Source organism: Barbatula barbatula (assembly GCF_947034865.1).
Source record: "Barbatula barbatula genome assembly, chromosome: 9".
NCBI lineage: Eukaryota > Metazoa > Chordata > Actinopteri > Cypriniformes > Nemacheilidae > Barbatula > Barbatula barbatula.
In genome coordinates this window covers 7,967,860-7,980,681 of record NC_136772.1, presented here as the reverse complement: position 1 = coordinate 7,980,681, position 12,822 = coordinate 7,967,860, and the positions used below count along the sequence as shown (strand labels likewise).

Below are 12,822 nucleotides of genomic sequence, written 5' to 3'. Positions count from 1 at the left end.
GTGGTCTGGCTCCATTGCGCTCATAGAACGAGTGCTGATTCTCTTCCAGTGGATGCAGCAGCAAATCCTGCCAGGGACCATGGTTTTATAGCTACGCCACTTCGGCTCCTAATGCTCTCACTGCGACCGAAAAATCCTCTGGCTAATGACATCCAGTCCTAGATCTGGAGGGGGAGAAAGGGTTAAAGCAAACCAATTGAGCAAATAATAAGTTCAATTAGGAGATTGGAGGGCTGGTGTGGAATAAAAAACAGAGGACACTGCCGCAAGCTGTTCTTGGAGAGAACGGGAACCATGTGAAGGAGGGAGGCCTGGCAGGTGGCCAGAGACAGGACTTTAGTGATGTCTTCACGCCTCTAGATGGAGGACTACCTGAGGTTAGGGAATTTTACTTGAGGGATCTCCATACGTTTTTAGTGAGAGAGCAGGAAAGGGGTTTGGATAATAATATTACATTTTCGAATTGTACAGAATAAATTATGTACTTTAAAATGATGTGTGGCTATTCAGTGGAGCGAATACTAGTGGACGTTTTTTGCAGTTGTATATAAATGCATATTTTATAACCCACAACAGACCCAAGAGAGCACACAATAAAATGAAAGCAAGCGATAGGTTAGAGGGTTAGAGAATACAATAAGGCATTAGAGCATTGATGCGGGAAACTCTTCCTCAATGAAGTTCTTGTTTACTGTGCTGAAACAAAGTCAGGTTTCTGTTTTCAATCAGGATTTTAAAATAACCGTTGATTCTAAAGAATTTATAAAAAAGCACTTAAGACTTGAAGAAAATTGTTTGTTACGCATCAGATTGTAGTATAGTCATTTGTTTATTCAAATTTACTTGGATATTGTATGAAATTTAAACCACATTGTAATTTCCAGTAACATTTCTCTTATTTTTTTTACAAAATGGGACAGTATTTTGGTCCTTTATCCACACAACTCATTTGTCTCCATTACTTATCCCTCCTTTCCTAAACAACATACTGCCATAGAATCAGTCCTTATTCAATCTTTTCAGGACATTTTACTTCCAACCAATTAAAAATCTATTGTCAATATGGGACCGGAAGTGAAGGTAGAAAAATTATACACAAAAGTAAAATTTTCCTTGAATGCACTTTATTTAAACAACACAATTCGAAAAACTCAATCAAAAACAAAACATTGTCATACAAACAAAGGAGCCAAATGATGCACATAAGTTAATTATCACTTAGTGATAATGACAATGCATTCAATTGACTAGGAAAGTACCAATTCAGGAGTTGCAATCCTGATTCACATTTTAGGCTTTTATGAGTACAAAAATCATGAAAACTATTATGAAAATGATGAGACCATGTAAATTCGTCATCTCCGAAGCAAAGAACTGGAACGTTGTGCTTAGTTCAGAGGCACTGTGAGATATAGAGCAAAGATTATCCTTTTTATCCGTAGGGTAATGAAAATGTCAAGAAGCAGGTGTTTGCTTATGTTACAATATGCGACCCTGTCAGTGAAAATCAGGCTTAAGTCTCAATCAACATTTGATTATAATATTTTATTTCACTATGATTTCAATATGTGACATGGTTGTACTCAGTCAATATTAAACATATTAAGGTTGTATTTTCACAGAATGTTCTTTAGATTATGTAATATTATTTTACTGTTTTCAACATAAATCACAAAAAATGACTTTAGCCGGGTTTTCACAGGCACAGTAACTTATCCCTGCATTGTTTTGTTTTTCTTGTGTACTTGCAAATTAAATACCTCAGTGACACGTTATAGACTAAGTAGGTCAAACGTGACATTGTCCGTATCTGTTTCTGTGCATGCCTAAATATTATGAAGCTTTTGAATTTTAACACAAAACTTTGAAAACGATCCCACGTTATAATGGTTTTGTCAACGACCAGATACTTATCAAACAATTAAACTTGATCTACAAGACTCTACAAGCCTTTGTCTTAACCGAAGTTCCACTTCCCAGACACAACACTCCGGGAGTCTGCTGTCTCTCAAGGAAGTACTCTCTTCACAAGACATGATCACCTCCACTTAACCTCGACACCACAGCATGAGAGAGAACGATTACTTTCCCGCCTGGTGAACGAGAAAATGAGAGAGCATAAAGATGGTATAGTGAACTGAAAAGACTGAATGAGAATGAAAGACATCGATAATTGGGCAGTGACCTTGACCTAGTGCTCATCAGGGACTCTTGGAATCTTTTTTTGTCTCGCTCTCTCTCCACTAACTCTGACAAAGGCAGAAAGGAGGAGGAGATAGAGGAGAAGTGCGTGATGTTCTCTCATGCTGAGTGCGAAGCCACCCTCACGATAGGTTAAACACCAGTCTAGGACATACAGACACAAGCACGAACAGGCTCTCATCATTTATGAGGATAATTTGGGAGGTGTGTATGGATGGACTCATCAGAAGTGCTTGTCTCCAGCTGATCGGGGCTCAGCGGGGTGGCAGGATTTTGAGAAGATGCCTGGAGAGTAACGAAAGGGGCGGGGCAGGCCCCCAACACGAGCAATGATTGACAGATTTAAGTAAGGTGTAGATCAAGCAGGCAATCGCTACCATGTTATTAAAGACCTTTTGCAAGAATCTTCAGATATCCAAGATAAAGATTGTGAGTCATTTAAAGGCTATATTCATTATCAAATGCAACCAGAGACAACATGTCACATATAAAGCAAATTTCAGCATTTATTCCATTTAAAATGTCAAATTTCAAAATTCAGATTTTGAACACCTTTAATGTGAGAACTTATTTTTGTTTCCAATATTTGATTAAATTGTTGGGGCAAAATGAATTACTACGTAACTGTTGTTTTGGTGGGAGAATGTAGAAGACAGCTATCACTATGAGTGAGGTACATGCTCTTGACAGCTTGACTACTTTGTGAGCACCAGCAATTCCATGTAAATTATTTTCACTTTTTGAACTCTTTTAAGAGGAATCTAGTTCTTAAGTACTTTGCTTTATATTGGCCTTTACTTTGAATCCAAGCTTAGCTTGGGAACACAAATCAACCTCATAGGCAACCATCTTTTATTACTCTCTGAGAAAAATATGCGTGCCCATATTTGACTAATGTTCTTGTGAAATGCATTGGTTTGTATGAGAATGTTAGATTTGTACACTGTCTATTAGAAAGATTCAAGATGTTCAAAGTAATTCAAGAACCATATCAGAATTTTGCACTGTAAAGACTCTAAATAAAACAAGAAACGGACATAGATCACAATTATCACTTTGAAACAAAAATAGTTTAAGGGTTAGGGTTTAACAACATTATTTTTTATTTTCCATGAAAGAGTAGGTAGCAGCTGATTCTCACAAGCAAATCAGAACCCTGGATCCAAGAGTTGTCATGATGTCATGAGCATTTCGCAACAGTCGGCCATGTTGCCTCAAATTAGTCTTTGTTGTTGAATGTTCATTCAGAATGCAAAGTTCATGCTTTTCTGATTGGCTCAATAGAAGGATTGTCATTTTATGCACAAAAAGATCATATAATTTCCAATGATATTACTTTTTCTCCTGTTTTAATATTCAACTTGTCATCTGCCAAGTGCTGCTCTCTTTGGAAGTTTTAATATTGATAGAATTGGCAGTAAATATATATATATATATATATGTATATATATATTTCACATGATTTACTCAGTAACTTCAGTAACTGCTTCTAATTCTTTCCTCTCTGTTTTGGCAGTGTTCCTCTCTTTCACAACGTCTCTCATTACCAAAACAACCGCTCCAAGCCGAAAGCTGATATTAGACCATGAAAATACAACTAAAAATAACACAAAGAACAACCATAATAACAATAACAACAATAATAATTGCGGGTGAAGATAGCAATAAATAGTGCTGTGGAGTTGGGTGTGGGTAGGTGTGGTCGAATCAGGACATTGTGGGCACCAGTCAGTAAAAGAGAGAGAGATGAGGGAGGCGACTGAAGAGAAAAGGACTACCACACTTCCACACAAGCGCCTGATTGTTGACAGTTGCTGGAAACCGTTCGTTTTCCCCGCTAGGTCAGCGGCAGGCTGATGCAGTTAGAATGCATTATATTTTATTCTGTCCATAGCACTCAGTCCCATGCCACTGGATCCTACTTTTTCCCTCGCTGTATTTTTTAAGTGCTGAAAAAGAACAACTGGGATGAAACCTATCATCTAAATGTCTTTGTGTAATGCAAGCACTCAACCATTAGTCAGATCGGCCGTGAGCAGTCTGGGTTGGGTGCATGGGTGGTGGGATCAAGGTTTGACTTTGTTAACCATGTGGGACTGCTTGGAATGATGTGGTTGGTTGTGGGAGGGATGGCGCAATCTTCAAAAGCGCCATTGGGCTAACTGTGGACCTTTTAGCCCACCACATGTGTTTATAGTAGGGTTCATGGGCTGGGCCGATGTGTAAACCCAACATATCATCTGTACCTTCAACCCAGCCCCACACTTTAGCCCCGGTTGGTGACAGTCAGAATGCCCCATCATGGAGGGGAAAATGAGGATAGCCACAGCCTACCACAAATATCCCTGATAAGGCAGGAGTGATGATATTGGTGTCCTAATGAAGATCAATGGCTCATCTAAAGCTCTAACCCTGTGAAGAGGGTGCATGGATAGTGGTATTTTGTAAAACACCCTCAGCACATCAGATTATTTTCTTTTGTACTGCAAATTATGTGAAACTGGCATTTTATGACATTCTTTGCATCCTAGTTTGAACCTTGAGGTTGAGGCAGCGATCTTCAAATGTGATATTAACAACTTGTAAAACTTTTTCTAAACATTTACTACAATGAAATGAAAGCTTTCCAGTCAACCAGGTACTTTGTCGTATTTTGTAGGGACCGTTTAATTTGTAACGTGTGATCTACACACATCACTTGAATTTTTTCTACAGCCTTAATCAATTTGTGGATCTCGTCTGGTTTGGTTACAGGTCTTTGACTACAGGTCCTCAACGGACAGTAAAATTGTCAGTAAACTCCTAAGCTGTCCACTTCACACTCTCTTCAATGATATAGTTGTAAGTGCTCACCCCAGACTTTCCCCACCAATAGTTTTATCTCTGATATTCTGCCTGATCTCTGGGACTGGGGGATGAACCACACGGGGGCAAGGAACTGGGCCTGGCTGACCCTTGAGGCATGCCTTTGTCTTTACTGTCATCTTGACCTGAAGACGAAGCTGGAGGGGAAGCAGTGTTGACTGCTCCGGTTGATGCACTCTCATGCCCACTGTAGATCTCCTCGTGACCATCTTCACTAGACTCTGCCTCCTCTGAACTGGAGAGCAGTTCTTCATCACGATACTCGGCCACGTCCACACCGCCGCCCTCAGCTCCTAACTCCTTCAGCCTGCCGTGATGTTTCACGTGATAGCGTTGGTTCTGGAAAAACTTTACTATAGTGTGTTTGGGCAGATCCAGCTGGGCTGAAAGGGTGTGAATTGCTTCCTGGTCAGGGTAGAGGCCCACATCTTGTATAAAGCTCTGTAGGATGCCCAGGGCCTCCAGCGAGATCTTGGTACGGGAGCGAGGCTTTTTGGTGACAGAGCCAACCCCTCCGCTGTTGCCTGACGCTGCTACAGCCGGAGGGTTCTCTTCAGCTCCTAAACTGGGCACAGGGTCTTCTCGGATGGGAGAGTGGTCCTTCAATGGCTGCACAGGCTGTCTGTGATGGGCCTGATGAGAAAGAGGAAAAGATGTGTTAGTGGGGAAACGTGATGTTTTACCTGATGCTGGAGGCAAAGGTCGTCAGAAAGAAATAAGTGAACAGCTGTTTAAAAGTTCAAAGTGTTCTTTTACTGAATGTCCTTTGGAATTAATGTCCTCAATGCACTTGTGATGACCTCTGGTAAAAATCTAACCAGACTGTCTCAGTTTATGATTGTTTAACTTTGTATGTTGTACACATATTGAATGTCTTGTCATTCTAAGAACATCTGACCATGTATAAATTCCCTTCTTATAAACAAACATACTTATTTATTTCAATTATAAAAGAACGTCAGCTAGAAAATAACAGTTTTTATATTAGATATGAAAGTGTTTAAAATGTTTTGGCCATTGTCATGTACAAACACGGTGTAGCTGAGTAGCAAAGCAATGCTTTTGTTTTTGCATCGATGCTGAGACTGTGTTTGCTCGTCTCAATAAATTTGCCATTTTTTCTCCAGTTTGTGTGGGGGAAATAAGGAAAGGGGGTGGTGAGGGTGGCCAGAAAGCAAAGTAGTAATAAAACAGAATTCAATATAAATATAATATTTCATACGGGCAAGAAAAAGGATCCGACGGCTTCAGATACAAGGGAAGGTGCAGTGTGTCACAGCTGAGCTATCGGAGTCTGTGGCGCTGTCCTGCTGGGTTTATGACCAGGGTGGGGTGCCCAGTGCCTCCACACTGGAATGTTAAGCTATAAATCTGCGGTGCATTAAAATTAAAGGACCTACATAAAGATAATAGTCATGCGTCTCTCTCTCTCTCTCTCTCTCTCTCTCTCTCTCTCTCTCTCTCTCTCTCTCTCTCTGTCTCTATCCTGCTCTCTCTCTATTCCCTAAATAATAACAGGGTATTTTTTAAATAATATTGAGGGCAGGCCAGACCATGAAATTGCTCCGATTTCACTTGTGGGGGCTGTTTTGGGCTGGCGCTTTACAGGAAGTGTGTAGGTTTGTTCTTTTTTCTTCTCTATTTCTCCATAATGTATTACTTTCCATGTCTCAGAGAAACAAACAGAGGCCACAAGAAAGGATCAGAAAAAGAAATGTCAAAGAAGTTTAAAGATGGTGAATAATTAGATTGACCACAAGGAATAACAGTGCAAAATACCCGTTAGCCAAGCTAAAGAGACCACACACACACACATTTACAACTCATTCATCCTGTATATATTTGCTGTATGTATTGTATTATAAGATTCGTGGAAAAAGTTAGGTTCATTTTTTTGTACTAAAACATACAGTATACACATCTAAACTGCACAAAACACACAATTATAAGAAACTCTACATTATTTTTGTTTTGGCATCTTTGTTTTAATGTTCCAATGGCTCAATTGTCCATGCCCACATACACTCACGCACAAACACCTCATACGCGGGCCTGTTCTCATTCACAAACTTATGATGACAACCATGTGTCCAAACTGAGAAGAAATGAGAGTCTTCCAAAAGTCCGTCCAGACAAAAGGGTTTTAGATGCCTGTGTTCGTGTGCTCTAATAGTTGACGTTAATGAAGACCTTTTACTGCCAAGCCAAATAGTGACTCCATTTCAAAATCATCCCCAATTCTGCTTGAGCTATGAAGTCAGCCTTCGCTTTCCCCCACCATCCAATTTATTCACCTACTCAACGTCTTCTTAACCACAGAAGTCGCATTTGGGCCTTTTTTTCACCCTACCAAACATCTTTTTCGTGGTATAATTCAATATTCACCCTGATTGGTTCCTTCTTTTCTCATTCCAAGTTGGAACGGCTTTGTGAGTTTATTGCATTAAGAGAAATTAACTTTTTTCTTTAAACACAAATCAAGGCAAATTATGGTGAAAAAGTATTAAAGAATTATAGAATCTAAAAGATTTAGTTGATTCTTAATGAGGACTGTTTCTCGCGGGGATGAAGGCGAGGCTGGAATGGGGGAACTGTATTGCCACAGGAGACGCCATTAACAAGCAGATAAATATGTAATGATAAGAAAGACACTTTGCTGTTGGTTTGCTTACGCATGACTTCACCTTCCCCATCACAGTTTGCATAATTTTCCCTTCCACATAGCAAGTACCTCGAGAATGGGTAAATCAGTATTTGTATGTCCTAAAGTTAATTTAAGAATGTGTAAAGTTTAGGCAGTCGACACAGATGACAAAAACTGTCAATTAGTAACCAAGTACAATCGATATGACTAAACCTTATTTATCGACATACTGAAGCATGCATCGCAAATTCACCCTAGGCACTACTGTCTATTTAGGCACAAAAAATAAAATAAAACTGAAAAAAATAACTTGGCAGAATAATAAAAAAGTATTTTACACTATTATGTTTAATAGTTTTGGATGGTCAGTGGCATCAGTAAAAACAAAGTTTCCGTACTGGGTGTGTGTGTGCATGTGCAAGTATGCGCATTGCCAGCACTCAGTTGGGGTCCCAATCCACACTGCAGGGTCTAGAGGGCACTCCAGCGCACATTGCAGCATCCAATTTAGCAAAAACAAAAAACAAATTATTCATAAGGAATGTCCTGCCAAATGAGCAGAGGGAGGCACTTAGAACCACACACCCTAATGCATCCAAGAGGAAGCGTGGAGTCATCCAGAGTGTGTTTAGGTGTGTGTCTCTCAGGTAAGGCGAGCTCCTAGGTTCTCTTACACCTGTCCTAGAGTTTGTTGAAACAGTTACGGTTATAAGACCATGCACACACAGGTGATGGTTAATCTTGGTGCTGTCTGTCCGGTGACCACTCTCCTTTTCTGTCATAGAAAAACATGACAGTCACGCTCTTTATTTGGTTTGACACATATGAGTGTTACAGGATTTCATGGTTAAAACTGAGGGCGGTCTGGATTATGTACTGAATTATATCTGATGAACAAATTTGCACATTTAGAGCATGTGAGCGATGCAGAGTTGAATAAGAGCGCAATAGAGTTGTAAAAACACAATGTTCCTTTATGACACAGATTATGGATTAATTGTCCAATATGCCACTCGTTTTGAGCAATCATATCATCATTTATGATACTAATTCCCTTACCTACACCTACATTTAAATTGGCATGATTGGGGGAAGTCACACTGAAAGGGTCTTTGCTTAAACTGTATACATGTACAGTATATGATGTGTCTGTGTTCGTTCATTAATGTGCTCCTGTCTGCATGCGCAGATGGGATGCATGTGCCGTCTGTGGTAGGCAGGCTGGAGCCGAGGGGGCTGCTTGGTATTTTGATCTGACAGGGGTCTCTTATTACTGCATCAAAAACATTGACATGCTTCCGTATGCTGTACGCTCGCATTTGACACAATGTCACTATTGGTTTTCATTCTTTGGGAGGTTTCTGGACCCTGACAACTAAATCTCTGGCTAACAGAAAGGCTGGTGTAGTTATACAGCAGTCAATATTGTGCAGGAGTTCGTGACCAATGCCACTGTGGGTTTGAAGTAGTGAAATCCCAAGAGTCACTACACGTGTGTGTGCGCATATGTGCGTGTGTTCCTTTTCTTCCTGTAATTATTAATATCAGGGCTGTGGTGGCACTGTCTGTCAGGGTGTGTCCTTAATGGGGCATTTCCTTCTGCGCCCAAAACACATACAGTAAAAGAGTGTATTTACACACACACACGCTGCCAACAGACTGTTTATTCCACTGACAAAGAGAAAGCAAAAGAGAGAAAGATGTGTAATGCACAGAGAGACTACCCGACAGTCACTGTGTCTCCATTTGTTAGTACTTAATCTTAATATGACTGCTTAACTAAAGTAAATAAATGTTAATAAGCAGCAATCATTAAGAGTGAATAAAACCACATCGCTTTACTGGCAGGATGAGAAAGAACAGTAGGTTTAAAAAGAAGGTGGAAAGTATTGATCCAAGAATTTGTAGATTTATGTGTTTGCGGTTTGTGCGTGCATGTATTTACATATAAGTATTTGTGTGCATGTGTGTGTGCATACTGCATATGAATGTGTGTGTATGTTAATGCTGGAAAAGTGTGTGTCCACAGTCTATACTGTAATGACCCTGGCTGGCATAGGGGAAAGTCCATTTAATCAGTCGTGTGTTATTTGGAATTGTGTGTGTGATTAAAGAGTTTGGAGTGTTTGGGGTTATTAGATGTTGGCAGGAACGCTGCATGAATGATGCTGATATTAAAACTGAAGCCTTGTAGAAATGCACATTCACACAATAAACACAGACACATAAACTAAAGAGAATGACGCAAAATTAATTTAGTAAATTTCATTCCTTTGTATTTAAATTATTTGAATTAAATACATTAAAATGATTACATTTGATTCAGTTGTAGTTATCTTGTGTTTATAGACATTTAGGGTTTTCAGCGGGATGTTTGAAATCTCACCTGAGGGTCAGATGGCATGTGCAGTACAGTGTGTAAGCGTTCGCTGTGGTGATGCCGGGACTCTTCCTCATACACAAGGTCCCTGTCACCCTGCAGTAGGCTCAGAAACCTCCGGATAGTACATAGGTTCTCCCACAGAGTCCTGTTCTCTGGGCTGGGACTCTCTTTCCAGCGAAGCAACTCGCACAGCCATCCCTTAAAAAACAAAGCATTTTAATTATTAAAACAAAATTAATTTATGAAAGTATGTTTTTTACTACACACCATACAAAAAGTCAGAAATAGGTCAAGTTTAAGTACTGTACGCTAAACATACTTAATTTGTAAACTAAATCACTAAATGATAACTTTTGTAAAGGTGTAAATGGTGATTCAGTTACCACTCTGATGCATTCAGAGAGTAGATTCATGAGACTGACTAAAAACAATGTGACATTTACATTTAGTCATTTAGCAGACGCTTTTATCCAAAGCGACTTACAAAGAGTTCGGGGAGCAATAAGCGATATGTCATACAAAGAGCAATAGTACATTAAGTGCTATGGGTGATATGAATATCTCATTAAAATGGAACCACCGGAAGAGTCATTTGTTTGTAAATCAAACTACAGTGGTTGCACCCACAAGGACTGAAAATAAAACTCATCAGAAAATGTGAGTCTAGATTTATTTCATTGTGACTAATTAAGAATAGACTTCCAGAGAAATGTCATTTCACACGTGCGCTGTAAAAATCCAACTTTTGAACTAAGAATTGTTATTTGCTAACATTCTTCCAAATATATTTCTTTATGTTCAGCAGAACGAGTAAATGTATTCAGGTTTGGAACAACTTGAGGTTGAGTGTCACTTTTATCTTCAGTTTGGTTTTGTCTTCTCTGTTCATTATTAGTTAATTAGTCCCTCACCCAATTCTGTTTTACCTGATTATGTTCCACCTGTGTATTTAAGTCTGTCTGTTCCTGAGTTCTTCGTCTGCCTTTGTTTATGTTTGTGTGTGGTTCCTGAGTGCGCTCTTGCCTGTGGAATATCATTAAATACCTTTGTGGAATATTTTTCCTTGTCGTGTGCTTCTATATCTAGCCTAACACCTAACAGTAAGGCAGACCTAAAACGTAAGCTTATAGCTGTGTTTTCCTTTTTTTTACTCCCAGATGGCTTCCCCTGCGGTCCAGCTTATCTGCCTGGAGTAGGGAGACCGTTTTCTGGTGGTCTACATAAGGGAATTTTTAGATCTGTGGTGCCCAGATAACTTCCTTGACAGCTCACTCTGTTTTTATTACTACCATGGCCTGAGCGAGCGGTGTAAGTCACACCTCCCAGCGAATTGACCCTGGTGGTCCCATCCAGCTCTTCCAGGTCTTCCAGGTCCCTGCTGGTCCCGTCCAGCTCTTCCAGATCCCCGCTGATCCCGTCCAGCTCTTTGTCAGCCAGCACATCCTCTTCAGCCTCCAAGAAGGTAACACCCAGCCTCCCTCTCCCGCCTCAGTTGTCATCAGCCAGTCCTTCTGCCCTGGGTCTGCTGGCATCCGGAGACCTCTCAGCTCTTGGATGAGCTTCGGTATCCCCGGCTGCCAGCTACCTCTGGGGTTGAGTATCCATGTCTCCTCCTTCTGCCTCAAAGACTTGGACTCCACCTAGGCCCTCCGTGGCTAAACCTTGGTTCCTGCTTCTCCAAGTGGTCTGTCATCTCACCAGGCTCCCTCGTTCCTCCAGCTCCGCCTTGGTCAGTCGTTGACCATCCGCCGCCTCGGGACTACAGCCCTACGGCTACTCCTCGTCACTCCGCCCCATCCTCGGCTGTTCTGGCTCTGCTGTGGTCTTCCGGGTACCCCCCCCCTCTGCCTCGGTCGCCTGAGCCGTCTGCTTAACCTTGGTGTTTTTGCCATCGCATATCTACCATGGGACCTCCCTACAGCGATTTCACTTTGGACTGTCAATTTGGCCACTTCTCTGGACCCTAATTTGGCTTCTCCTGCTCCTGGCTCCTCCCACTGCAACCCTCACCATTGCCGGCCCCTCATCCACCCTCCTCAGTTGGACCTTTTTCCGGAGGGGGGCGTAATGTCCCAGTTATCTTCAGTTTGGTTTTGTCTTCTGTGTTCATTATTAGTTCATTAGTCCCTCACCTGATTCTGTTTTCCGGGATTATGTTCCCCTTGTGTATTTAAGACTGTCTGTTTGTTCTTTGTCTGCCTTAGTTTATGTTTGTGTGTATTTCCTGTTCCTGTGTTCTTTTGCCTGTGGATTATCATTGAATTCCTTGGAATACTTTTCCTTGTCATGCGCTTCTATATCTAGCCAACACGTAACAGTGAGTACATGGTTACAGAATTGACATTTTTGGGTGTCTTGTCCTTTTGAGTATTTAAATATTAATGAAGCACCTATAAACAACTGCCACCACAAACCATCAAAAATGCAGAAAGAACAGAGAGGCAAGAGAGTGTGTGTGAAAGACAGAGTGTAATGGTAGGAGATTAGAAAGATTTGATTATCTCTGCTAGACTGGGCCAGTCTTTGACACCAGCTGTTGTGTGCAGCCAACCTCTTCCAGCACACATTGTTAATGACCTGAGCATCTCTCTCACTCTCTCCTTTTCCCTCAGCTCCTCCTGGCCAGCTGCAGCAGATGGGCGCGTTCAGCCGTGACCCCCCACCCGACCCCAGACCTGTGAGACCTAACCGCATCTGTCACACACACATTTATGCTATACGTACTAAT

The 12,822-nt window shown here is 41.0% G+C and overlaps 1 protein-coding gene across 1 annotated transcript in view; it reads right to left on the bottom strand.

Annotated features, from left to right (window-relative positions):
* Window positions 1-1,117: 1,117 nt before the first annotated feature.
* Window positions 1,118-12,822, bottom strand: part of satb2 (SATB homeobox 2) — a 38,599-nt gene continuing 26,894 nt past the window's right edge. The window contains exons 12-13 of the mRNA XM_079465095.1: window positions 10,098-10,292; window positions 1,118-5,700 (exon numbers count right to left, since the gene is read on the bottom strand). Coding sequence (XP_079321221.1) covers window positions 5,080-5,700; window positions 10,098-10,292 — 816 coding nt within the window. The 3' untranslated portion in view covers window positions 1,118-5,079. The remainder of the gene's footprint in view (window positions 5,701-10,097; window positions 10,293-12,822) is intronic.